This window comes from Indicator indicator, chromosome 28 (genome assembly GCF_027791375.1).
Source record: "Indicator indicator isolate 239-I01 chromosome 28, UM_Iind_1.1, whole genome shotgun sequence".
NCBI lineage: Eukaryota > Metazoa > Chordata > Aves > Piciformes > Indicatoridae > Indicator > Indicator indicator.
In genome coordinates, this window is record NC_072037.1 from 10,572,607 (window position 1) to 10,600,195 (window position 27,589).

Sequence of the window (27,589 nt, forward strand, 5' to 3'; positions counted from 1 at the left end):
AACAAAAAAATTTAAAAAAGATAATTATGCTTTTTGAAGGTTAACAAAAACTTCTGAAGTGTGAGCTCTGCCCAGTTCCTTCCTGACCCTCTGGGCTCAGCTCACATCTTGAAGAACATGATGGGTTCAAAACCATGCTCATGAGAAGCTGCTTTGAGCTCAGTGGAACCCTTGTGATGTCTCTGGTCTGAGGACATGTGGGACCTTGTGGCTTCTCCTGGAAGCAAGAGTTCCTACATGGTTTGTTCCTTGCTGTTTACATTTGGGGGTGACCTCAAGTTGTGCAAAGGGAGCTTCAGGTTGGATAGGAGGAAAAATTTCTTCACAGGAAAGAGTCTCAAACATTGGAACAGTCTGCTCAGGGAGGTTGTGGAGTCACCATCCCTGGAGGTGTTCAAGAGACTCATGGATGTGGCACTGAGGGATGTGGTTTAGTGGGAGATTCTCAGCAGCAGTGGTGGGATCATGAGCTCTAGGGCAAGTGGTTGAACTTGGTGACCTCAACAGTTCTGTGATTCTATGACCCTCCTGCCAAGAGGAATAGCAAAGACAGCCATGCCCAAGCAAGCCTGGGTCTAGATAGAATAGAATAGACTCAGTCAGGGTTGGAAGGGACCACAAGGATCATCTAGTTCCAACTAGGTGAATCAAAGAGTCAGCCCTGAGGTCCTCACACTACGTTTGGCCCCATGACCTGATGTGGAATGCAAATTTTGCTGTTGCCACCAACCTGGCTTTCCCTGAAGCCCATGGTAGCAGCAGCACAGCACAGCTACCCTCCTGCAGTAGCAGAGAGAGGTTTATTTGACACATTGCCTGCAAAAGGGGAGCCCTAAATCTCTCCATCCTCAACCCAAAATCCCCTAAGATGCACTAGGATGGGAACTTACTGTCATTTGTACACCTTTGGCTAGAGCAAAACTAATTGATCCAACCTTCCAACCTCAGAGGGGCATCCAGGAAAAAGAGTGGAGAGAAACCTTAAAAATAAAAACACTTTCCAGAGCTGGAAATGCTACAGCCAAGAGCATGGGAAGGAAAGGAGGGAGGGAGAAAACTCTGATGATAGTGAAATGAAATCTGGGATTATCAGCCCCAGGGATAATTGGGTTTGGGTTTTTCAGGTGTAAACAAGGCAGGTGATGAAAAGAGAGTTGGCATTTCAACCCAAGAGCAACACAGCACCTGAACAACACCAATGTCCCTGCTGAGAGCACTGAAGAGTCTATTCTGCTTTGTCTTGGAGAGCCTTGAAACACTCCACAGCCCTAAGAGCACCTCTGGCATCTTGCCTGGGCTCTCTGGCTCACCCCAGCACAAAATTGCTTTCCCCTCCCATTTCTGATGTCTTGATTTCACTGCTGCTCTTCAAAAAAGAAAAAAACACCAAAACCAAACCAAACCAAACCACCACCACCACAAAGGAGGAAAGAAAATACAAAGCCTCCCCCTTTCAGCATCATCCAAACCCCAGCACCATCTCAGGACAAGGTTTGGCAGAAGCTAACAGCAAATACTTTGTCAGCCCCTCATGGGTTCACTGTGTCTTGGCAGAACTTGTCTGCAGGATCACAGATTGCATCAGGTTGGAAGGGACCCTCAGAGGTCATCCTGTCCAGGGACACCCCAACTAGATCAGGGTCAGATGTCCAAGATTTTGTCCCTTTGCACCTTTGTTGGCAGGATCAGAGGAAGCCACTTGGTTTTACAGTGCTAGCTAGACCAATGAGACAGTTTCTGTACCTAGGTGGACAAAAGAAGCTTTCCCTGGCTCCAAAAGAGCTAAAAGTAAAGGATATAAACCTTAAAAAAAGTAATATATACCTGCACTGAGCTTTCCCACTCATGGAAAAAACTCATTTCATCCAATACTGCACACCAATGTTATTTCCAGAGGGTCAAAACACCACTTACCTTGTGGGACAGTCCTGCAAGATCTTAAAGAGGGGAACCAGAAAGGGTTTTACATCAAAGGTGCTCTCCTGTAGCATCCTCAGCACTCTGACCAAAACCTACCCATGCTGTCACCAATCTCTGCACCACAGTCTTCATGAGCATAGAATGGTCTGGGTTGGAAGGGACCTCCAAAGGTCATCTAATCCAACTCCCCTGCAGTCAACAGGGACATCCCCAGCTAGATCAGGTTGCCCAGAGCCTTGCTGAGCCTCACCTTGAATATCTCCAGGGATGGGGCCCAAACTACCTCCTGGGGCAATCTGTTGCAGCGTTCCACCACCCTCATGGGGCACAACTTGTTCCTAACATCCAACTTAAATCTGCTCTTCTCTGGTTTCAAATCATTGCCTCACATTCTGTCACTGCAGGCATTTAGGAACAGTCTCTCTGCAGCCTTCTTGTAGCCCCCTTCAGGTACTGGAAGGTAGCTCTAAGGTCTGGAGCCTTCTCTTCTCCAGGCTGAACACCCCCAGTTCCCTCAGCCTGTCCTCATAGCAGAGGTGTTCCAGCCCCCTGATCATTTTCCTGGCTCTCCTCTACACCAACTCCACCAGGTCCATGTCCTTCCTGTGCTGAGGGCTCCAGAGCTGGACACAGTACTCCAGGTATAGCCAAGGCTCCTCTAGCCAGGTGCTTCCACCAGCACAGCAGCCTCACACCACAGCCCCCTCCTGACAAATCCCAAGACAAAATGGGGTAGGCAGCAGAAATATGGAATACATCATGACCTGGGGCTTTGCCAAGGGCTGAGCAAATTTCATTCCATTCCCCAGCCCATGGTTGTGAAGTTCTGCTCTACAGAGTGATGCTGAGCAGCAAACCAGGGCTGGGCCACACACTGCTGCAGAAATCAACCTTCTGGCTATGGGATTGACATGAAATGTGCCAAAACACCTTTGCAAAGGAGTTAAATTCCCCTAATCCAGCTCAGAGACACTAACATTTACCTGCCACAGACGTTGTGCAGCACTTTCCATGCATAAAGACCCTCCACAGCTAGGGGTTATGGGATTCCTCTGCTCACTGCTGTAATCCAGCCACACTTCTGGGACTGAAACTTAGCACCAGTGACCTTAACTGAGCCAGGACCTGAACTCTGGTTCAACCCACATCTGCTAAATCAGAACAACTGCTTCAGCACCAGGGCTGGCTGAACTGCTTTTGCACCAGACCACCAAGGCAAAGAGCAAAGTGGAAAACTCAACCCACAGGGAGGTGCCATCTGCATGGTGCTGGGACATGGTGGTCAGATGGATTAAGAGAGCTGCATGCTGGGATGGCTAAACACCTCCAAAGCTGTGCCAGGCTTTGGTTTGGGATGGAAGAGAGAGTATTAAGAGAGCTGCATGCTGTGATGGCTAAACACCTCCAAAGCTGTGCCAGGTTTTGGTTGGGGATGGAAGAAAGACCACATTCAATCTTGACTGCTCACCTTGATGGACTTAGGTGATCTTAAAGGTCTCTCTCAAACAAAACCATTCTGTGACTCTATGAGTCTAAGCCCTAGGGAGATAGATGCTGTCCTCTGAAGCTAGCAATGAGTTTTGCATGGAGCAGAAATTCCTTTGCATGAACATCTGCCATGGTCAGTCTCAGATGAAAGTCCACAAAGTACCCAAATGGCCCCCAGCCATGGCTGATGGGTACAGTGTGTGTGTAACAGCCAAGAACACCTCAGGAGAGCAAAGCTTTGGTCTGACAAGAGCTCAACTTACAGAATCACAGAATGTTAGGGGTGGGAAGGGACCTCTAGAGATCATCCAACCCCCCTGCCAGAGCAGGATCACCTAGGGCAGGTCAAGCAAGAATGTGTCTAGGGAGTGGTTGAAAGTCTGCAGAGAAGGAGACTTCTCAGCTCCTGCACCAGCACAGGGATCAGCACAAAGGCTGGCACAGCAGTCACAGGCTCACCCTTCCAGCTCCTCACTATCCACACAAGAACTGATGAGACCCTGCACAAAAAGGTGACTCCACAGTAGGTTGTGGGTGCTGGAGGGGCAGCTCCTGCAGAGCAGGGAGAGGAGCAGGGAGAGGAGCAGGGAGAGGAGCAGGGAGAGGAGCAGGGAGAGGAGCAGGGAGAGGAGCAGGGAGAGGAGCAGGGAGAGGAGCAGGGAGAGGAGCAGGGAGAGGAGCAGGGAGAGGAGCGGGAGAGGAGCGGGAGAGGAGCGGGAGAGGAGCAGGGAGAGGAGCAGGGAGAGGAGCAGGGAGAGGAGCAGGGAGAGGAGCAGGGAGAGGAGCAGGGAGAGGAGCAGGGAGAGGAGCAGGGAGAGGAGCAGGGCCATCATCACATCCCATCCCATCCCAGGGATGTTCTGGAAAGTCTCCCTGGGTTTCAAGCAGACAATTTGCTTTCTGAGAAGGGGACTTTCCCAGACTTCATCCTCTCTCTCACTCCTACATCTCACCTTTAGCCTGTTGTAGGACTTGGTTCCTAATGCCTGTTTAAAACACAGGCACAGCAGCAGAGACAGTTAATCCCCCACAGCCAAGAGGGATTCACATCTCTGACTTCCTTCCAGTGCTGCTGGAGCCACAGGAACTCTGCTTACTCCAGCCTGCAAGCAGAGAGGCTGTGTTTATCCTGCTCCCTGGGCTATTTCTTTTCTCTCCCCCCAGCCCTTTGACTGCAAAAAGCCTTTTGCTGTCTCACAACAGCATCCTCTCAGGCACAGCTTGAACCCAGTCACCACTTCCCAACCCCGGTGCGGGAGCCTGTCCTGACATTTGTAAACTTCTGTTTTAAACAACAGCTCAGCACAAAACTCAACTTGTGGAACCTCAGCTCCAGGCTTTGGCCCTTTTTCAAATGTCCCCAGCATTCCCTCAGCCTTACAGAGGGATCCACACAACCTTCCAGCTAATTGAATTTTAATGAGAGGAAGTAGAGTGGGGTTGTTGTTTTTTTTTTTTTTTCACCCTACATTGGAAGAATGTTGTGCTAGAAAAATATTTTCAAGCTCCTCTAAACCTTTCCTGCCAGGCTTTTTTCTTGCCCTTCTGGATACTTGATGGACAAACACAGCAGAGCTGCTCTTTTTGCATCCCCACCTAGACCTGGAGCAGAGCTTTTCCTTTTGCATCCCCACCTAGACCTGGAGCAGAGCTTTTCCTTTTGCATTCCCAGCAAAACCTGGAGCAGAGCTTTTTCTTTTGCAACCCCAGATAGAAGACCTGGAACAGAGCTGTTCCTTTTGCAACCCCAGCTAAACCTGGAGTAGAGGTTTTCCTTTTGCATTCCCAGATAAACCTGGAGCAGAGCTTTTCCTTTTGCAACCCCAGCTAAACCTGGAGCAGAGCTTTTCCTTTTGCAACCCCAGCTAAACCTGGAGCAGAGCTTTTCCTTTTGCATCCCCAGCTAAACCTGGAGCAGAGCTTTTCCTTTTGCATCCCCAGCTAAACCTGGAGCAGAGCTTTTCCTTTTGCATCCCCAGCTAAACCTGGAGCAGAGCTTTTCCTTTTGCATCCCCAGCTAAACCTGGAGCAGAGCTTTTCCTTTTGCATCCCCAGCTAAACCTGGAGCTTAAATAATCATAACTTTCAAAACCAAACAAAAAGCCTTTGGGGTTTTATTTGATTTCAGTCCTGATGAGGAGTTCCCACCATGTACAGCTCTTGCTGAGACACAACCTATCTAATCCCTCCCCAATGCTCCCTCCCATCCCACTCCCAGCAAAAACTACAAATACATAGAGCCAGGCAACCCCACAAGTGCAGGAGGCACTGAGGAACATCTGAGCTGAGGACAGCAGCAGCTTTATCTCACCCTTTTGCTCTCAGTCCAGAAATGATCAGCTTCCCAGGCAGGAATAGGTAACTTTGAAGGGTTTGCACCCAATTCCCATTGTTCTGAGCCACAGTTTTCCCTCTACAGTTTCTGCTTAGGCTTGCAGAAAGAAGAAAGGAGGCCCAAAAGGAAATGAAGTTGTTGAGATATGAAGGAAATTAGGTTATAGTCCACTGCCTTCATGAAGCCTATTAATTATGTGCAGTTTAGAGCTGCTGGTATCCTGACTGGGGGTAAAGACACTGAAAAGCCTTTGTCTGCTGAGGATGACAACAGAAGAAAGAAAGAAAAAAAAAAGGACAAACAGCAGAACCAGAGAGGAGTTTTTATATGCAGGCTGCATAATATCAGTACATCTGCTATAAAGACAAGGGGGGAGCAGAAATTCTTGCTAATGATCCAATTCTCAGTAAGTGCCTGCAATGATCTGCCTCTTGCACCTAGAACAGGCAACAAGCTCCAGTGGAGGGGAATGTTTGCTCCATTTTACCTCACCTCCCCCAAGACTCAAGGAGGTTTCACAAATTCTCTGAGCTTGTACCCCTAGAAAAGTCTTTTTTTAGTCCTTTTCAGTCCTTGGGAAGGGCTGAGTGGAGCTAGGAGAGCATTGTCACCTCTGTCTGTTCCCTTTTCAGGCAGTCCTAATAGCCAGGTGAGCATTAAAACCCACCTGGGAACATCTCAAGCTTCAGGAAGAGTTATGGAAAGGGAATTTGCAAAATGAAGACATCTGAAGTGCAGGTTTCTCATCCAGCTTGGATGTGATCCCAAACTCTTTAAGTGGAGCTGCTAGATCTCTGGGTCCATGCAGCTCTCTTTTAATACAACAAATCCAGCATCTGCTGAAGTTTCTGGCAGAAGCTCTGGCCCTTGCAAAAAAGACACTCCAGTGCCCATTCAACCCAACTTTTACTTCCCCTTCTAACTGTTCAACTTCCCAGGGAACATCAGTTAATTTCCTACAATCTAGAGATCCAGCTCTAACTCCAGAAGTGAGATTTTGGCAGCAGCATTCAGTCCATGCATTCTTGCTCTGTTTACAACAGGCCAGCTCCCAGATGTTGGTAATGCTAAACAGACTGGAACTTTCCTTCCAAGTGACAGCAAAGTGCAGATGAGAGCTGGCTTTGCTTTAATCATCCACCAGTAGATGTTCCCCATCCCTTTGCTGGGTTGGGGAGGCCCATGAGATGCAGCTCTTCCTCCACACAAACACAATATGAGGAAGGAGATAGGGATCAACAGGTCTTAGCTTACACTCCACTGCACTGCTGCTGATTTCAGGCAAGCAATTGTAGCTTGCAAGGAAGATCAGGGACAAGATTCTCCTCCCCATGAAAGCCTCAGAAGCGCAGCAGAGCAGAGAAGTTGAGCTTGCTGGTGAAATGCATATATTAAAGTGGCTGCTGAGGGATGGGAAGAGCTTTCTGCCATATGTACCCTCTCTATAAATAATCCCCTACCTCTTTGCTCAAATCAGAGCAGCTCATGGGAACATTCCACCCATCACACTTCTGGGTTGCTTTGATCAAAGCAGTTGCTGCATGGGAGGCGAGAGGGCTGCCAAGCAAGCTGCCGAGGAGAGGCCCTTTCTGTCACGGTGCAAGCAAGCAAGACCCAACAGCCAGCACATGGGGAAAGAGCAACTTCCTGCAGCCCCAGAGTGAGCTGGGCCTTGCAAGGCAGCTGCTTTCCTCAGCCCTCATTTGCTGCCCCTAAAACTTTATCTAAATCCTCACCCAGGGATGAACAAAAACCTCCGCGAGCCCTTCCCACGCTGAATGAGCCAAGACCGTGAGAGCTGCAGACCTACAAAATCCCAGCACAGAGGCTGGTTTAGAACCCCAGCAAGGGCAGGAAACCAGAGGAGCTTACTCCAACAGGTCACTGTTCCCATCCTTACTGCAAGAAACATTTGCCTGGTCAAAATAAAATCTTAAACTAACGTGAAATAACTCAGGACAGCGTTCTGTGATGCAGACAGCCAAAACAAGTTCCAGAAATGAGCTGCAAAGGCTTCACCAACCAGAACCCATCTCATCATCTCTGTGGCCCTTCTCCAGAGCTGGTTCATTGTCAGGACTTACCTCAAAGACTTCCTCATCCAATATCCTGGTTCCAAACACAATGATGCCATTGACGTCGATGATGGGGTGGTCGCTTCGGTCCAAGAACTTGGTGATCTTCTTTTTACAGTCCAAAATCAAGGTGACATTTTTCTTCTGCACACTGAGAGCTACCCTGTGCCACCTAGAAGAACACAGCCATGAATGTGTTAAACAGAGCCTTGGGATTTCTCCAAGCAGCAGCTAACAATGAAGCTGCCACAAACTGATGTTCTGCAGACCTTTCAGTGCCAGCAGACATGGAAATCATCCATGGGCAGACCTAAAGGTTTCATCTGAAACAAATCAAATCAACACTGATCACTCCCTTGCTCCCCCACCTCATGTCCTGCAAGAGGCTCAGTAGGGACTTCTGCAAGACCAAGTGATTTCTCAAGGCCCTCTGGAGCAAGTCAACGGAGTTCCTATGCTTGTGTCAGGTGATTTCCATTGACTAGCCCAAGAGTCACATTTTTTACTTAAATTGTATTTATTCCAAGAGTAAAGCCCAAGAAAGGGACTCTTGGAAGTAGCCCTAAGTGTGCATGCACATTTATTTATTACTAGATACATTTCCTTGAGAAGGATGTGGCCAGCAGTTCAAGAGAAGTTCTCCTCCTCCTCTACTCTGCCCTGATGAGGCCACACATGGAATACTGGGGCCAGTTCTGGACTCCCCACTTCAAGACAGACAGAAAACTACTTAAGAGAGTCCCAGTGGAGGCTACAAAGATGCTGAGGTGCCTGAAGCATCTCTGTGAGCAAGAAAGGCTGAGAGCCCTGGGGCTGGTGAGCCTGGAGAAGAGCAGCCCCAGATGGGATCTACTCAATCCTCATCACTATCTACAGGGCAGGGAGCAAGAGGCTGGGGCCAGGCTCTTTTTAGTGGTTCCCAGGGACAGGACAAGGGGCAATGGGCACAAACTGGAAGCCAGGAGGTTCCACCTGAACAGAAGGAGAAAATTCTTTGGTGTGAGTGTGCTGGAGGCCTGGAGCAGGCTGCCCAGAGAGGTTGTGAAGTCTCCTTCTCTAGAGATATTCCAAGCCCACCTGGGCACTGTGCTCCTGGGCAAGCTGCTGTGGGTGCCCTGCTTGAGCAGGGGGGGTTGGGGTTGGACTGGATGATCTTTGGAGGTCCCTTCCAACCCCCACCACGTTGGGATGTATGCATGACTCCTATTCTACACAAGGTTCAACATGCTGCTATCAAGACACACAATTAATTGGTTTTTCCTTTGTGCACAAAATGTCACTTACTTGCCATCTGCAAGGTTAATGCCTCTAAAGAGAGGATAGTCTTCTGGGCCTGGCTTTCCTGTATGGTCTTCATACAGGAATACAGGAGATCTACCCATCTCCACACCAATTTGCTGGATCCCTTGCTCATTGTAAATTGAGATCAAGAAGGACTGACCTCCTTTCTTCGCTTTTACAGTGGTTAAAATGGAGAAGTCCTCTGGGAATGGGGAAGCTGGAGGGGAAAAGCAAAAAGGTTAGTCAGGTTTCCTCAAAAATACATCCCTACAGAAACACTCCTGCTGTCTATCAACCCATGAGGAGGCCTCTGGTTTGTCCTTCCAGAGGTGTGCACACCAGCAACCCTCTTTATGAAGAGCCTGGTGAAGAGACTTGGCTTTCCCCAAAGCCTTTTGCAGTACAGGGTTGGGATGGGCTGCAGCCCAAAGCAGGTTGAACCAAAGCCACTGTAGATCAGTGGCCCCTCAAAGGCTACCTGCTCTAATGGCACATGAAAGTCCAAGCAGAGAGCTGAGCATCTCTGATCATTCTGTTATGATCAGAAAGCCTTTTTTGCAGCCTTTACTGCAATCAGCCCCAGAGCCAAAAGCCACCCCACAGTTGAACTTGCAAGTAAAGGATGGCCAAGGGTCTACTGATGTGAGATGAGACCACAATGCTGGGGAAACAGAGGTTTCAAAAGAGCTGTTGGTTTATACCTGCACTATTTGCACCTAACCCTTCACAAAAAGCTTCCCCTCTCCCCCCAGAATTGTTTTGTGTTTCACATATCATAAGATGCCCAAATCAACTTCAGATGTCAGAGGGACAGAGGAAATGAAGCATCTTGTGCCAGCTAGGCACACACAATTTGGAAGGGTTTTATTTAAGGGAGTGGGGAAGTTGCATCAGGTTTTGTCTATTCCAGTGGGGAAGTTCCATCAGGTTTTGTCTATTCCAGTCAGGAAGTTGCATCAGAGCAGAGCATTCTGTGGCTTTGGCTTTCAGAGTTGGTGCAGACACAGCAGGTCTGAAAGCAGAAATAAAGCTGTCAGTCAGCAAGAGATGCTAACGTGTCTGCACTTTAGGAAGCATCTAACACAGGTCCCAGCTTTTCCTTCACTTGGGAAAGCCACACTGCCTGATCTCAGGTCATCCCTGGCTGTAATTTGGTAGGGTTTGGAGGAATAAAGCCTTTGAAGTGTGGAGCAGGTACAGTCACAGCACTGAGGCAAAGGGTTTTATAAGGGCAGGCTGGATGTGGCTCTGGGCAACATGGTCTAGTGGAAAGTGGCCCTGCTCATGGCAGGGGGGTTGGAACTGAATGGTCCTTGAGGTCCCTTCCAACCCTGCTGATTCTGTGATTTTGCTTCTAAGCTCTGCACAGGAAAAAGGTCAATCCCCTGAAACTCCAGGCAAAAAATTTTCAAGTCCCATCCTGTGGCAGGATACAGCTCCAATTGGGTTTTGCTCTGCCATTCAAACTGGAAAGATGAGCCCAGGCTGAAAAGATGTCCCAAAGAGGATGTCTTAAACCACCAGAAGCATCAGCACAGAAGCTCCCTTGATCAAACTGTGTTTGGATGTGGGACCTGTTGAAGCAGAGGGGACCTGCAGGGCACAACCTCCTCACACCCTGCACAGCAGCAGCCTGAGGCTTGCAGGACCTCTCTCCTTTAAGGTCCAGGCCTTTCATAAAAACAAGGATTGCATTGTATCACTGGGTATCTGCTTGGGAAATCTTAAACCACAGCAGGGCAGAGCAAAGTGGGGCAGAGCCCAGCCCTGGGCACCGCGGGGGGGCGTGCCAGGGACGCTCTGCAGGCAGGGGAGGGAGCAGCACAAAGGAGCAGTTTTAAACTGCAGATGCACAGCCATGTAAACCACAGCAAACAAGAAAGAAGAGTCCAACCCAATGTCCAGAAGCTTCTCATAGATTTCCCCCCTGACACACACCCCCAGACCCCTCCCTTTAGGCTGTTCTTAGATGGGCTGCTGGGGCTGCACAAGGCATTTCGACCCAGGGATGGGACCAGGAATGTGGGAGTGGGGAATTCTTCCAACCACAGCAAAGGCAGCAAGTTCAAATGAAGAGAGGCCATGAGCTCACCACCCTCTCCTCTTCTGCCTGAGAGCTGCTTTAACTCTTGTTATTAAACCAGTGGTTTGAATGCTGGGCAAGGGAGGAGGCAGGAGCAGGCTGGGATGCAGCAAAACCCCAGCTTGGCCAAACAGGAGACTGAGGAGGAGGGTGGCCACTGGAGGAGGTGGAGAGGGTGGCCACTGGAGGAGGTGGCCACTGGAGGAGGGGATATCTGAAGTTACCTGCAGAGTCTGCATCAAATTAATACCCCTCACCTTAATTACACAACATTTGGAAAGCCTGAGTAGAAGACTCCCAGCCAGTAATTAAATGCTATGATTCTAGCTGGATTCCCCCCTCAGGACACAGAGCCAGAGATCTGGCAAATGCAAGCATCCAATTGTGTCTCCCAAAGGATGCACTGAGCTTTATCTTCCTCCTGCTGTATACGAATCCTCCTGCAGAGCTGAATCAAGACCATATGCCCTTCCTGGTTCCAATTACAGGCTACAGTTTTGGACCTTTTATGTAAAATAGTTCATGACCAAAACTTCATTAGGAATCCACAATGCAGTACCTTTCAAGCTGCCAACTCATTAAAAAGCTGCTTTTAATTTTATTTTATTCCTCCCCCCCACTACCCCCACCCCCCCTTCATTATTATTAAAATGTCTCCATGGTGATGGGAGTTTCTCAACCCAAATAATCAGGATGGATGAATTGTAGCTGACATGACTCTGTTACTGCTCTGCTGTCCTGGCAAAGCAACAATGCCTTCACTGTCATAGCTAGAAGTGACCCAGGCTAGTGAATGAGGGATGAAACCCCAGCAATACTAAATAAATACATCATCATAAATATATGAAGCACAGAGAAATTGACCCAAATCCTGCTAAAGACAATGGAGATAACCCCCCCACACCCCACCCCACCAGTGAGGTTGGGATTCAGCCCTTATATTCTGTTTGCTTCTTCAAATGAGCTCATGCTGGGAGATGCTGCACATCCCTCTCATCACTTAATGATGCTGGATTTGACTCAGCATCTTCCCCCCCCCCCCCTCCACCTCCATGGCCAAATCCATTCAAATTCACCATGTGCAACCTCCTGCAAGGCAGCAAAGGGTTAAGACCCTGATTCTTGCAGATGGAGCCATGGAAAGAGGTGAGGAGGACATCCAGGGTGGGCACAGATTCCTCTCCACCCCACACAGCTCCTCACACAGCAGCCTGATGCCATTAGCTTCCTTTGTGCAGGTTGCACCTGGAACCAGTATGCCCCAATATGCAAACCAGTAGAGTTAGGTTGAGTTTCTAAGGGAGGAAAAGGGAGGAAAAGGGAGGAAAAGGGAGGAAAAGGGAGGAAAAGGGAGGAAAAGGGAGGAAAAGGGAGGAAAAGGGAGGAAAAGGGAGGAAAAGGGAGGAAAAGGAGGAAAGGAGGAAAAGGGAGGAAAAGGGAGGAAAAGGGAGGAAAAGGAGGAAAAGGGAGGAAAAGGGAGGAAAAGGGAGGAAAAGGGAGGAAAAGGGAGGAAAAGGGAGGAAAAGGGAGGAAAAGGGAGGAAAAGGGAGGAAAAGGGAGGAAAAGGGAGGAAAAGGGAGGAAAAGGGAGGAAAAGGAGGAAAGGGAAAAGGGAGGAAAAGGGAGGAAAAGGGAGGAAAAGGAGGAAAGGGAGGAAAAGGGAGGAAAAGGGAGGAAAAGGGAGGAAAAGGGAGGAAAAGGGAGGAAAAGGGAGGAAAAGGGAGGAAAAGGAGGAAAGGGAAAAGGGAGGAAAAGGGAGGAAAAGGGAGGAAAAGGGAGGAAAAGGGAGGAAAAGGGAGGAAAAGGGAGGAAAAGGGAGGAAAAGGGAGGAAAAGGAAACCATCAAGACTCAAGGAGCTGATCCAGTTCCTGCCACAAACACAAAGCAGAGCTGTCCTGTGAGGTGCTGTCATTTCCAGAGCCACTTCTCAAATGACAGAACATCTCTTCCACAGTCTCACCAACTTCTGGTGTTTTTTTTTCCCTTCAGCTGAGAAGCCTCTCAGTTTTGGAACGGTTTTGTTTTCCTCAGAGACAACTGTTCAAGCTCTAGTAGAGGTTTTTGAGCTCATATCTATCTATATATCTATCTATCTAAGCAGACACCCACAAGGAGTGTGGAGAACACAGAGCTTGCTAGAAGTATGCAAATGACATTTTGCTGCCTGTCACTAAAAAAAAAAAAACAACAACAAAAAAACCAAACAAAAACCAAACAAACAAACAAAAAAAACACACACCAAAAAAAAAAAAACCAAAAAACAAACACAACTTTGCCTGTCTTGCCTCTGCTGGAAGAACACTTTTTGATGGGAAGCAGAACTTATTTAAGGCAGCAAGGACAAAGAGCATCTCAGCAGATTTTCTCACCCTTGTGGGCTTGAAATAAACACAAGCAGACAAGCTTTTATACAGAGAGATAGATAGAGAGATCTAGCTTGCTTTGCTGGCTCTGGCTGCAGAATGCAAAGGCCATCAAATTACCAGTTTAGAGAAGCACCAGTTTCTAATTAGCAGAAAAATATGATGCAGAGTGCACCCAGGGGGCTCCACAGCAGAGAGGGAAAGTCACAACTCATCCAGTTGGTGATGGGAGATCACTAAAGCCACGTTTCCCCTGGTGCACTGCACTGCAGTTGCTTTGTTGTCTTGAGCTCCTCTCTCATTCATTTGGTGGTGTGAGCTGAAGTCACGTCTCGTGATGCAGAGGCACTGAGGAAAACATCTGGGGAGCTGATGGCAAACACTGGGAGTTCTTCACTTTGCTCTTCCCTTCCTTTTTCCTTGGCAAGCAGCAGAGAAGACTTGGGATGCCTCCAGAGTTGGACAGAGCTGCTTGAATCATTCCGTGGTTGTCCAGATGAGGAAATGATTGAGAAGTGGTTTGCTGACACCAAGGAAACACCAGCCAGCCAGAGTCACAGAATCATTTTGGTTTGAACAGACCTTCAAGATCCAGTCCAACCATTACAAGATGATCCTATATATTATGGTGTTAAAAGATCTTCTCAGCCAAGGCAGCCAGCAGATGCAATCCAACAACTCAACGAGGACATACAAGTAACAAGGAGGACCAAAAGCAGTACAGTCCCTAATGCTGAATTCTCTCCTGTGACCATGACTCAGCTCTGCATGCTGTCTTCTTCTCTTAACCTTTGTCATCAGTGCTCTCATTCAGTCTCCTTGCTACATTCATCAGCCAAAAAAACCTCCATTCTTGGGTTGGTATCTTGGGGTCACCACTGTTTGCTGGTTTCCATGACACAAAGGTGATCAAGGCAAGATTTCACAGCAACTACCAGAAAGCTCTCCAGTTCTCCACAGTTGGATATTCCAAAGTGGAACCATTTCCTTCAAAGCACTTCTGAGCTTGAAGAACCAGGTGGTTCTTCAAAGTCACTTCAGACACATTGGAAGTACATGAAAATGGTGAAGCACATGCTGGTTAGGCTGAGCTCATCTTGCCTTGGGACACATGGATGGACTCAGGAGGCACTGCAGGGTCCTTGCAGCCTGTCCCTGGGATGATGTTCCGCCAGGCTTCCAGGACATGAAGCCACAACCTTGCAGAGGCGTGCAGTTAGGCACTTGGTGATGTTATCTATAGTCAGGAAGGACCATCCTGCCCTGGGCAGCAATGGAGACACATTTGGGGTCTGGTTCTGCACTTCTGCAGACACTGAGACAGGGCTTTAGGCAAAACTGAGCCCAGGTGTGGCTGCTCTCATCTTCATCTCCAGCTCTCAGTTCATCTCAGACCCAAGGTCTGCTCCTGTTCACCACTGACTAAACACAATCCACCTGCTTCTTGCCCCAGCAGGATAACTATGAAGGCTGAGAATAACCTTAGTGAAGGAAAGGCAGGACAGGAGGATGCAAGCACATCAGCAGTCCAGCCTCCAAGTCCTCACTTGGGCCACTGAGAGGCCATGGCTGATGGGTACAGCATGTTAATTAAAAAGCACTGGTAGTGACATGCCACATTACCCTCAATTTAGCTAATGCATTTGCTGTCATTAATTCTCCCTCAAACAGCAAGGGAGAATGTGTGTGTGTGTGTCTGTGTGTGACTGTCTGCTGTGCTCAGGTCATCTGCTCCTTCATGGGCAAGTTGCATGCAGCCTTCTGGAGAGGTTGGGGGGGAGCCCAGGTGAACCTCAGGAAGGTTCAACAAGACCAAGATCAGAGTCCTGCACCTAAGGCCAGAACATTGCCAGTACAGGCTGGGGGATGAGGTGATAGAAAGCTGCCCTGTGGCAAAGGACTTGGGAGCTCTGGTGGGTGAGAAGCTGGACATGAGCCAGCAACAAGCACTTGCAGCCCAGAAGGCCAAGAGCATCTTGGGCTGCATCAAAATGAAGTGTGGCCAGCAGGTTGAGAGAGAGGATTCTGCCACTTGGCTCTGCTCTGGGGAGACCTCACCTGCAGTGCTGTGTCCAGCTCTGGTGCCCTCAACACAAGGAGGATGGAACAGGTCCAGAGAAGGGCCACAAAAATGATCAGGGGGCTGGAACACCTCTGCTACAAGGACAGGCTGAGGGAGCTGGGGGTGTTCAGCCTGCAGTTGAGAAGGCTCCAAGGAGATCTTGGAGCTGCCTTTCAGTACCTGAAGGGGGCTACAAGAAGGCTGCAGGGGGACTGTTTCCAAAGGCCTGCAGGGATAGGACAGGGGACAGTGGTTTGAAATCAGAGAAGAGCAAATTTGAGTTGGACATTAGGAGGAAATTCTTTACCACGAGGGAAGTGGAACACCAGAAGAGGTTGCCCAGGGAGGTAGTTGAAGCCCTATCCTTGGAGATACTCAATGGTCAGGCTCAGTGGGACTCTGGGCAACCTGATCCAATGGAGCATGTCCCTAATGCCTGCAGAGGGGTTGGACAAGATGACTTTTGTCTTCCAACCCAAACCATTCCATGATTCTATGACTGATGGACCTCCTTCAAAGGCTAGAAAGCCCTGCCATGCCTACTGCCAGCATTCCTGCTCCCCCCATGAAAACTAAGGATACAGGAGAGCTCCTGCATGGAAGGAAGACTTCTGGTGGTGGCTACATGTTCAAGGCTGAAGCTCTCCAGCAGTGAGCACTTTGGGTCCATAATGTGTCCAAATCTTTTTACAGGCACATTTTACTCTATACTAGTGATTGTCCCTTGGGCTGACAAGGAAGCTCCAGGGCATCCTCAGTGACAAATACAACAGTCAGCAGCCCACCTGCTGCTCTGCAAGGGCTTTGTGAACTCCTACATCTCAGTGGCTTTGCTTAAGGAACCTCCAAACTCCTTCAAACACCATTTCCTGGGACATCTGTTCTGGTGGGGCAGTCTGTTATTTTTAGAGGGTGATTATTTGTGTTAAGAGAGACACCAGAGCCACAGAAGAAGAGCCTACTGTGCTTGGCACTCCACAAACAGAACAAAACACAGTCTGCATTCCTCTGCATCTTCCAAGTCTACCTCCCCAGCTGGATGTCCCTGTGTGATAATGAGACAGCAGAAGCTTTCTCCTGCAGGAGGGAGCAGATGTAGACATTGGCTGCATCATCTGCAGAGAACCCAACCCACCACGTGCAGATGCAATGGTTAAAGAACAACTTACTGCAGTCCTATTTTAGGGCTGACAGCTTGCAGGACCTCTCCCCCCACCCCTTGAAACAGCAAAACTCTCTCCCTGCCAAGGGAAAACCACTTGGGAAAGTGAGAGATTCCTGTGTTTGCCTGCAGAACCTGAAGAAAGGTTCAGCTGTGTTGCAGGAGAACAACAACAAAAAAAAAAAAAGCTGTGGACTCACCAGGGTAGAGCTGCTTTGTTGGTGCACTCAGCTGAGCATCTTTTGTGACTCTGTAAGCAACGTCTGCTTCTTTTGAAGACCTTCTGCTTGTGCAAAACCCTGTGGTTTTTGTGATCCCATCAGGAAAATTGTGAAAATCTAACACCTTCAAGAGGTCTGCAGGTTCAGCTGTTGAAGAAAAAAGGAGAAAAGAAGAAATTAGCAGGCCAGGGGATTGGTGCTTGCTCAGATCCAGGTCTGGATGAGGCTGCATCACATAAATCAAGCAGCACACTTGGAAAGGCCAGATGGGTCACAGAGCACTGGAACAGGCTCCCCAGGGAGGTTGTGGAGTCTCCCTCTCTGGGGACTTTCAAGCCCCATCTGGATGTGCTCCTGTGTGACCTGCAATAACTCTGGCACAGGGGTTGGACTGGATGATCTCCAGAGGTCCCTTCCAACCCTAACACCCTGTGCTCCTGTAAAATACCTGTCCAGGTCATCTGCAAGCACAATGTCAGTACCAGCTTCAAAACTGAGCTGCTGGGCAAAGCCACTAAGTCAACCCAGACAGAAACAGCTCAGCAGCTGTCTGCAGCAGGGCAGAAGGGAGCAGACACTCCCTTATTAGCTGCAGGAGTTGTGTTTGCTGGGTGTCTTCACCCAATCTCCATCATTCAAGCACATCCTGAAGATTAAGCTTCAGACAGGGAATTCATGGGCTGGGAGAAAGGCTTTAAATCAAGGATGTTGCCATCATGCTGGTGCAAACATTTCCATGCCTCTTTTTTTCTTTCCTTAGGTTGGTCGATTCAAAAGGGTTATTTTGAAACTAATCCCTGAGCAAGCTCCCCTGAAGGACCTGACACACATCCCACCCAAACCCACCACAGGTGAAGTCACACAAGCTGGGATTCCAGGCAAACCACAGCCACAGGGCCCAGAAGGCAAATCCTGTCCTGGGCTGCACCCAGAGGAGTGTGGGCAGCAGGGCAAGAGAGGGGATCCTGCCCCTTGACTCTGCTCTGCTGAGACCCCACCTCAAATACTGCCTCTAGTTCTGGTGTCCCCAGCAGAAGGACACAGAGCTGCTGGAGTGAGGCCAGAGGAGGGCACAAAGATGATCCAAGGGCTGAGGACAGGCTGAGGGAGCTGGGGGTGTTCAGCCTGGAGCAGAGAAGACTCAAGGGGGACCTCAGAGCTGCCTTCCAATAGCTGAAGGGATCCTCCAAGAAGGCTGCAAAGGGACTTTTTCTGAGGGTATCTAGAGACAGGGGGAATGGTTTGAAGCTGAGGGAGAGCAGGGTTAGGCTGGAGCTGAAGAAGAAGTTTTTCAGTACCAGGGTGGTGAGACTCTGGAACAGACTGCCCAGGGAGGTTGGGGCTGCCTCCTCCCTGGGAGTGTTGAAGGTCCCTTCCAACCTGAGCCATTCTTTGATTCTGGTGCTGTCTGGGGTGAAGCAAGGTGACAAAAGGCAGGGATGCAGCACACAGCCAAGTGCCTCCCCTCTGTAAATCAACCCAAACAAGTCCCATCAAACAATTTCTTCTCTCTCCCATGAGACTGGGATCACTGCACACCCACCAGTGTGGACAGGCATGCAGCTGGAGAGTCAAAATATAACTTCACAGAAGAGAAATCCACACACATGGAGCAAAAGGCTCCTTTCCTCACCAGCCCTCCTCCACCACCTCCCAACAGGCTCACATCCTGAGACTCTCACTGCTGCAGACATTAAAGCAGTTAATGAAGAGAGCTCATCTGACAGCCAATGCTCCTCACACCAGCAAAGTCCAGGCTGGTTCACCTCCAGATGTTCAGGTCTCCAGCACATCCATGAAGTGATGCAAGTGATACCTCTCATTAACTTGCTAATTTGGGGCTTGCTGCTGCCAGGAGAGATGGTGTCTCCAGAAAGGCAATAACCAGAGCTGACTTCAGATGCTTGAAAGAAATTATTTTGAATTTTGACTTGGCACTTGGAGCAAAGTGCTGTCAGAAGCAGGAAGCTCCCAACCCAACCAACCTCTTGCAGGGCTTGCAGCAAGTATCTGCCTGACAGCTTCATTTAACCTTGCCTGGGCAATAAATCCATCACAGCTGTGTTCTGCCACTTGATGCATTATTTTCCCTAAGAGTGATGTTATTCAGATCCTCAAGGACAGCCACACATCAGACACTGATGTCTGCAATGAAAGCCAAGCTTAACCCCTGGGGTAGCTGCTCCAGCTTCCAGCAGCCCCTCAGGGCACCTTGTCACCCTGGGTGGCCAAGGCTGCAAAGCTCCCAGCTCTCAATGCTCACCAACAGCCCTAAGGGCACTCAGGAAGGTGCATGGCATCAGGGCTCCTGTAACAAAATCATTGAATGCTTTAGGTTGGAAGAGACCTTAAAGATCATCCAAGTTCCATCTCCCCCACCATGGGCAGGGACACCTCCCACTAGCCTAGGTTGCTCAAGGCCTCATCCAACCTCCAAGGAAGGAGCATCCACAACCTCCTTGGGCAACCTGTCCCAGTGTCTCACCACCCTCACTGTCAAGGATTTCTTCCTCATCTCCAGTCTGGATCTCCCCTTTCCCAGCTCAAAGCTATTGCCCCTCATCCTATCACCCCAAGTCCTTGTTAAAAGTCCCTCCCCAGCTATCTTGTAGGCATCCTTCAGGAACTGGAAGGAGACATCTCCCTAAAAAAGGCAGGAAAATACAGGAAAATCCCTAAAATCTGGTCTCATGTTGGGATCAAACACATCAATGGGAAGACCAGAGGGAAAAGATATGCAAGGGATGTGCCATATGCAACTGGCTGCATCCACAGGGGAGGGCTACAACATGGGACATCAGCACTGCAGACAAACACCCCAGCAATGGAAAGAAACAGCAGGAGAGGAAGAGAGGAAGAGAGGAAGAGAGGAAGAGAGGAAGAGAGGAAGAGAGGAAGAGAGGAAGAGAGGAAGAGAGGAAGAGAGGAAGAGAGGAAGAGAGGAAGAGAGGAAGAGAGGAAGAGAGGAAGAGAGGAAGAGAGGAAGAGAGGAAGAGAGGAAGAGAGGAAGAGAGGAAGAGAGGAAGAGAGGAAGAGAGGAAGAGAGGAAGAGAGGAAGAGAGGAAGAGAGGAAGAGAGGAAGAGAGGAAGAGAGGAAGAGAGGAAGAGAGGAAGAGAGGAAGAGAGGAAGAGAGGAAGAGAGGAAGAGAGGAAGAGAGGAAGAGAGGAAGAGAGGAAGAGAGGAAGAGAGGAAGAGAGGAAGAGAGGAAGAGAGGAAGAGAGGAAGAGAGGAAGAGAGGAAGAGAGGAAGAGAGGAAGAGAGGAAGAGAGGAAGAGAGGAAGAGAGGAAGAGAGGAAGAGAGGAAGAGAGGAAGAGAGGAAGAGAGGAAGAGAGGAAGAGAGGAAGAGAGGAAGAGAGGAAGAGAGGAAGAGAGGAAGAGAGGAAGAGAGGAAGAGAGGAAGAGAGGAAGAGAGGAAGAGAGGAAGAGAGGAAGAGAGGAAGAGAGGAAGAGAGGAAGAGAGGAAGAGAGGAAGAGAGGAAGAGAGGAAGAGAGGAAGAGAGGAAGAGAGGAAGAGAGGAAGAGAGGAAGAGAGGAAGAGAGGAAGAGAGGAAGAGAGGAAGAGAGGAAGAGAGGAAGAGAGGAAGAGAGGAAGAGAGGAAGAGAGGAAGAGAGGAAGAGAGGAAGAGAGGAAGAGAGGAAGAGAGGAAGAGAGGAAGAGAGGAAGAGAGGAAGAGAGGAAGAGAGGAAGAGAGGAAGAGAGGAAGAGAGGAAGAGAGGAAGAGAGGAAGAGAGGAAGAGAGGAAGAGAGGAAGAGAGGAAGAGAGGAAGAGAGGAAGAGAGGAAGAGAGGAAGAGAGGAAGAAACCACTTTGGTTACCAAGCTCATCAGCCTAATATTTGCATGGAAAATTCATGTACATTGTCAGGCAGTTTTTCAGAGTTTCCACAATCCTGTGAAGCTGAGCTCTCAGTGAGAGATTACAAACACATGGCAAGGCAAAGCCAACACTGCAGATCATAAAACAGCTGAGAGAGCCTGGCCTGGGCAGTGGACAGCTGTAATATTTCCTTGCTAGACAATATATGGATGACACACACTTGTCTGAGCTGTCCTTGCTGCTTGGTCCTTCTCACTGCTCTTAACCCTGTTGTATTTCACACAGAAATACCTCCACACACAGCCCAGGGTCTGTTTCAGCATCTAAAAATGACAAGAAAACTCCACCTCTGCTTTCAGTTACCTCCCTGTGCTCCAGGAGATTCAAATCAGCCAGCTCCTAAGCTGGCTCCAACATTTATTTAGGGAGGAGATTTGGGGGAAAGGCAAAAGGCAAGGGGGAGGGGATGTGAATTCCAGACTCCTGACATCAGCTTGGTCCCCAGAGTGGGGATTTGAGCCTCACAGCACTGCACATCGAATGCTGGGGGTTGGAAAGGACTTCCAGAGCTCATTCAGTCCACCCCACCCTCCTGCAAAGCAGGACCAGTTAGGACAGGTCACACAGGAACACATCCAGGTGGGTTTGGAGGATCTCTATAAACCATCCCATGGAGAGTGGCAGGGCTGAGGTGTTTGCAAGGACAGAAACGTCTGCAGAAGGATCCACCATCCAAAAACTCAGTCCTGACAATGGCAGGGCTGAGGTGTTTGCAGGGACAGAAACGTCTGCAGAAGGATCCACCATCCAAAAGCTCAGCTGCTGTTATGACAAAAGCTGTGTGAACACCATTCCCCTCTGGCAAGGGAGCTGTGGCTGATACCAGAGCCAGCCCTGCTCACCTGCTCTAGTTGAAGATGTCCCTGCTGACAGCAGAGGGATTGGTCTAGATGACCTTTAAAGGTCCCTTCCAACCCAAACTAGTCTGGGATTTTATGATCTTATAGGAATGGAGTCTGTGGTGCTGGATGAGCTAAGTGCTGCCCCATGTTGTGCCCTCACAGCTAAAATTGTGCTCTCTACTGGCAGGAAAAGATTTCACCAGCTCTGTAGTGGTGAATGGAGAATGATGACAACACTTGCAAGCCACATTGGCAACTGCTTGCCAAAAGCTCCTTCTGTGATTATAGCAAAGTGATAAGACACCTAAGAGGAGCTGGATGTCCTCCAGAAGTGACTGGCCATGAGCAGGGAGCAGGTTTAGTGCTCCATGCCCTTCTTAGAGCCCTCTGAGCAACCTCCACCCTTCAATCAGTGCTCTGGTGCAGCACTTTTTGTTTGTAAAGGATGATCCAAGCATCTGCCTGCCTCCCTGGGCTGCTGTGAGCCTCCAAACACAACCTGCAATTCATCTTCATTTTGAAGGAAGATGCTCTGTACCTCCATAACTATGATGGATTAGGTCAAAGTGAGATATTAAAGCAGAAGAACAGCTCAAGCAAACTGCAAACCACACAGGGGACACCCAAGCAGGAGACGAAATAACCTCTGCTCAGATGGGCATGAGTGTCTCTCCTCTGCTTGCTCCTGGAAATCAAAGAGGATGTGAGGAGCCAGCTGAAGCCCTGCAGACCACTCATGTTGCACTTCATCACCTGGAGTAGGACTCGAGCAGCATGAAAGCCTCCAGCTCCTTGCAGAAAGATGAGCTCCACACAGCAGCACAGCTCTCCTCTTCCTGCCCAGCTAATCAGTTTATTTATTCCCCCTCACTTCTTCAGCCACATCTAAACTCAGCAATCTCCTCTTAGAAGCTGTGGCAGCATCATGCACAGGAGGACAGAGACCAAACTGACCCAAATCAGGCCCCAGCAGGGTATTTCTTGTAAGCCTGCACTGCTCTTGGCCTTTATCCAGGAGCTGAACTAGCTTTAGGAAAGCTTTGGGTTTCAGCTGGAGTTTTATGAATAACATCACTATGCAGCATCACACAAGCATCCTTCTTTCACTTGAGATGCACAAGGGCTCCCCAAACAGATCTTCCTGTGTCAGAGGAGGATGGCAATACACCCATCACACAAAAATTCGACCAAAATGAGCCCAGAAGTTGCCCCCCAAAGCCTGCAGCCAGCAGTGTGCAAAGCCCTTGAGCGTGCTCAGAACAGGAGCATCACTTCCCATGCTCAGGGTGGAGGTGAAGGAGTCAGTGATGAACCAACAGGGGCAAAAGGAAGAATTAAAGCCCTGATTCCTGTGTGTGTGAATAAAGGCTTTAACCACAAAACCAAACTTTGTGTTAATCTGATTACTGATTATTTAATTACCTGTTAAAACCTGCAACAGAGGCAGCTGGGATTGAGTCTTTAACTCTCCCCCCCGCCCAGCAGTGGCCAGGAGCCACTTCTGCCTTTCTTGCAGATCAATACTAAAGCAAATCCAGCAACACTCACTGCAAATTGTGCCCCTGTGCTTGGCACTGGTGAGGCCACACCTTGCATGCTGGGTTCACTTTTGGGGCCCTCACTCCAAGAAGGACATGGAGAGGCTGGATGGGTCCAGAAAAAGTCAATAAAGCTGGGGAAAGGGTCTGGAGAGCAGGGCTGGTGAGGAGCAGCTGAAGGAATTGGGGTGGTTTAGTCTGGAGAAGGCTGAGAGGAGACCTCATTGCTCTCTACAACTCCCTGAAAGGAGGTTGGAGCCAGGTGGAGGTTGGTCTCTTCTCCCTAATATCAAGCGATAGAGGGCCACAAAGATGATCCAAGGGCTGGAGCAGCTCTGCTATGAGGATAGGCTGAGGGAGCTGGGGTATTCAGCATGGAGAATATTCCAGAGTGACCTCAGAGCTGCCTCCCAATACCAGAGGGGATCCTCCAAAAAGGCTGCAGAGGGACTTTTTATGAGGGTGTCAAGAGACAGGCCAAGAGGGAATGGTTTGAAGCTGAGGGAGAGCAGGGTTAGACTGGAGCTGAGGAAAAACTTCTTCAGTAGGAGGGTGGTGAGACTCTGGAACAGGCTGCCCAGGGAGGCTGTGGCTGCCTCCTCCCTGGGGGTGTTGAAGGCCAGGTTGGATGAGTCCTTGAGCAGCCTAATCTAGTATTAGGGAATCTCTTGACATCACAGATCTTGAGGTAGAGGATGAAAGGACTGAGTGCCTGTGGGTTAAAAATCAGAGGGAGGTCATGAGGTGGTGGGCGATAGGTTGGACTTGACGATCTCTGAGGTCTTTTCCACCCTTGTTGATTCTATGACCCATGGCAAGGAGGTTGGAGTAGATGATCTCTGAGGTCACTTCCAACCTGAGCCATTCCATGATCTTAAAGTACATCTGCAGCTTATTGAGTCTTACCTGACATCATCAAGCACATCTTCAGCACACTCACCAAACACATTCCTAGAACTAAGAGTCAAGAAACTCCTCTTGCTTCAACTTTTTGGCTTAATAAACCCAATTCCTCACCAGCACGCTGGGACACACAGGCATTGTGCTCAGCTGAGCTGTCACTGTGACAACACAGCAGCTGAAGACATTTGGATGTCTGGAGAGGTACAGGTCACTCTCCTCTACTGGTGGAGAACCATGCTGCTATATTTGGGTTCCAGAGGTCATCCAAAGACCTTCAGGACTTAATGACACAGCACTTAGTCACACTGTAGCTTGTGTGCAATTACTGCCAAAGATTGGAGGTTATAAGGTGAAGAATGAATAAGCACTTCATGTTCCCAGCTCATTCTAGGTGCCCTCTGCAACCTTCCCATGCCACATCCCCAGTGAAGCAGGGTTACTGGGAAGCAAAACCTTCCCAGAGGAACAAGCACCAGAAAATAAACTTGTCAGCTTGTCCCACAGCAATAAAATGAAGGAGGATTATTTCAGGAGCAGCACCTCCTTGAAACGTGCCACAGAAAGGTGGAAAGAATCCATTTCCACTGACAAAGCAGATTGATGCACTCCACTTAGCCTGCCCACAACCAACCAGCTGCCTCAAATCGCCTTCTTCCTCCTGCACACATGTCCCTAACGGCATCCCCACCCCTGGAGGTGCTTCAAAGAGGCAGAGATGTGGTGCTGAGGGCCATGGTTTAGCACCAGACTTGGTAGAGTCAGGGAATGGTTGGACTGGATGACCGTAAAGGACTTTTGCAACCAAAGCAATACTGTGATATATCACAGAGGCTGGAAGGGACCTCCAGAGATCATCAGGTCCAACCTCCCTGCCAGAGCAGCATCACTGAGGGGAGTCTGCACAGGAATGCATCCAGGTGGGGGTTGAAAGTCTCCAGAGGAGGAGACTCCACAACCCCCCTGGGCAGCCTGCTCCAGGGCTCTGTCACCCTCACTCTAAAGAAGTTTCTCCTCATGTTGAGCTGAAATCTTCTCTGTTCAAGTTTGAACTCATTGTTCCTTGTCTGATCACTGTGCACCACCCAACAGAGCCTGGCCCCCTCCACTTGCCCCCCACCCCTCAGCTATTGATAGACATTGATCAGATCCCTCTCAGCCTTCTCTTCTCCAGACTAAACAGCCCCAAGGCTCTCAGTCTCTCTTCCTAGGGGGGGATACATGATCCAGCCTGGCTGGAGTGGCTCTGCTATGCCCACCCTGCTGTCCTGACTCCTCAGGACCAGCAAAGTGAGTGACTGGACCCTAAAGTCCTGGCCCTCTGCTCCAGCCCCATGGCTGTGCATGGAAGCATAGTGCTTGAGACATCTGCAAGGGCTTTCCTGGATCTCCTTAACTGCCCATCTCACTTCAGACCATAACCAGCAGGGCACTGTCGTAACATTTCAAAGCCAAAGAGGGTCACTGTGAACTGACAGAACCCAGTGGATAACTGGAATTGCACTCAACAGATGAAGAATAAGGAATTGTAAAGGATGAAGAGTTGGTTCCTGGGCTCACCTACACCAAAGTAAATTCAGAGAGCTAAGAGCTGGCCCAAGATTCCACCACCACCTCCAAGAGCAAATACAACCCCAAGCATGGGCAGAGACAACTCCTTGGCTGCTGTCTCACCCACACAGCCTTGGCCAAGCCAGTTAGCAGCAGGTAACTCAGTAGACATAAGGTGGAGCTAAGCATCCCAAGCTTTAATAAAACAAGGTCCCCTTAAGCCACCAGAGATCCCACTCTCTAACATCCCCAGCTCTCATTTTTGTCACCTTTAAGCCAGAAAACTCACCAGCATCTGGGTTGTGAGGGATAAAAGAGAGGGTTTGGTAAGGTACTTGCGAGGTGCTGAGATGCTTTCAGGTACTCAGATGCCAAGTGTGAAGCTATCATCATATTTTCTCCCAATTAATATCAATCTGTCCTGCACAAAACCATTAGGCAGAGCACTGCCCTGGCTCACTGCATCCCCTTCTCAAACAAGAAAGGAGGATTCCACAGGGCAGCCTGAATGCACAGCAAAATCCCCACCACCCCTGGCAGGAAAGTTGATTCCCAACAGAAGCTCAAAAAGCCTTTGAGCTGCAAGAGGTCAGAGCAGGGTGAATTTACCATGAGAGGGGCCAGGAAGAGCCAGCTCTGACCCAGCACCACAGTTCAATCCTGACCCAGGAAACCCACCTAAGGTCCTTCCAGTGAGCCTCTGCAGACAGAGCTACTGCCAGGGCAATGTGCTGAGTGCCCAGTGTCAAACCAGCAAGGGAAAACACACCACAGAGACCTTTCCCCCCTTCCACCTTTATCAGCTTTTGCTTCTTTCAATACTTTCCAAGGCAGTTCATTCTTAGTGCCTAAACAAACACTCAGTTAGGTCCTTGGAGGACCAAACTCTGGCCAATAAGGTGGAGCAGAGTGTGCAGGAAGAAGGATGCTCCTTTCATTGTGTTTGGGGTTTCTTACTTCCCCAAGATGCTGGAACTGGGTTAAACTAAATTAAATACCAAGGAGTAAACATCCCTGTGCTGAGATCCATAAGAGAAAGGCAACCACAGATGAGAACAGGAAGCTGCTCCACTATTTTTTATGGAGCTTGGAGCCTCCAGGTCATGTCTGGGGGATTGCAATGATTTCCACTCTTTATCTAAACACTTTTCACCACTGTTGCCCTCCTAGGATGCAGTCCTTGGCTAACTGACTTAGAGAAAAAAAAAAAAAAAAAAAAAGATGGCAGAGGCTAAGATAAAATGCAGACAAAATTGAGAATATAAAGCCCTGGTTGCTCAAGCATCTTTTGGATGGACTTAATACAGCCCCTTAAATTCCTCAGCATCCCAGCAGCCCAATAAAACTAAATGATCTATTGGGACAATGAGAAAAAGCATTTTGAGGAGGAGAATCAAGGAACTGGGACTGCAGGATTGAAGATATTCAAGTTTTGTGCCTAGGAAGGGGCCCAATACTGGAAGAATAGGCCAGCTGCAAAAAGAAGGGGACAAGACCCCAAGAACAGGCCAGCTGCAAAAAGAGGGGGACAAGACCCCAAGAATAGGCCAGCTGCAAAAAGAGGGGGACAGGACCCCAAGAAAAGGACAGCTGCAATAAGAGGGGGACAAGACCCCAAGAACAGGCCAGCTGCAATAAGAGGGGGACAGGACCCCAAGAACAGGCCAGCTGCAATAAGAGGGGGACAGGACCCCAAGAACAGGCCAGCTGCAATAAGAGGGGGACAGGACCCCAAGAACAGGCCAGCTGCAATAAGAGGGGGATAGGACCCCAAGAACAGGCCAGCTGCAATAAGAGGGGGACAGGACCCCAAGAAAGGGACAGCTGCAAAAAGAGGGGGACAGGACCCCAAGAACAGGCCAGCTGCAATAAGAGGGGGACAGGACCCC

The 27,589-nt window shown here is 49.3% G+C and overlaps 1 protein-coding gene across 2 annotated transcripts in view; it reads right to left on the reverse strand.

Moving 5' to 3' along the window:
* Positions 1-27,589, reverse strand: part of COL5A1 (collagen type V alpha 1 chain) — a 204,336-nt gene that overhangs the window by 138,747 nt on the left and 38,000 nt on the right. For both annotated transcript variants that reach the window (XM_054393640.1, XM_054393639.1), the window contains exons 2-4: positions 16,970-17,137; positions 9,103-9,316; positions 7,828-7,990 (exon numbers count right to left, since the gene is read on the reverse strand). In XM_054393640.1, coding sequence (XP_054249615.1) covers positions 7,828-7,990; positions 9,103-9,316; positions 16,970-17,137 — 545 coding nt within the window. The remainder of the gene's footprint in view (positions 1-7,827; positions 7,991-9,102; positions 9,317-16,969; positions 17,138-27,589) is intronic.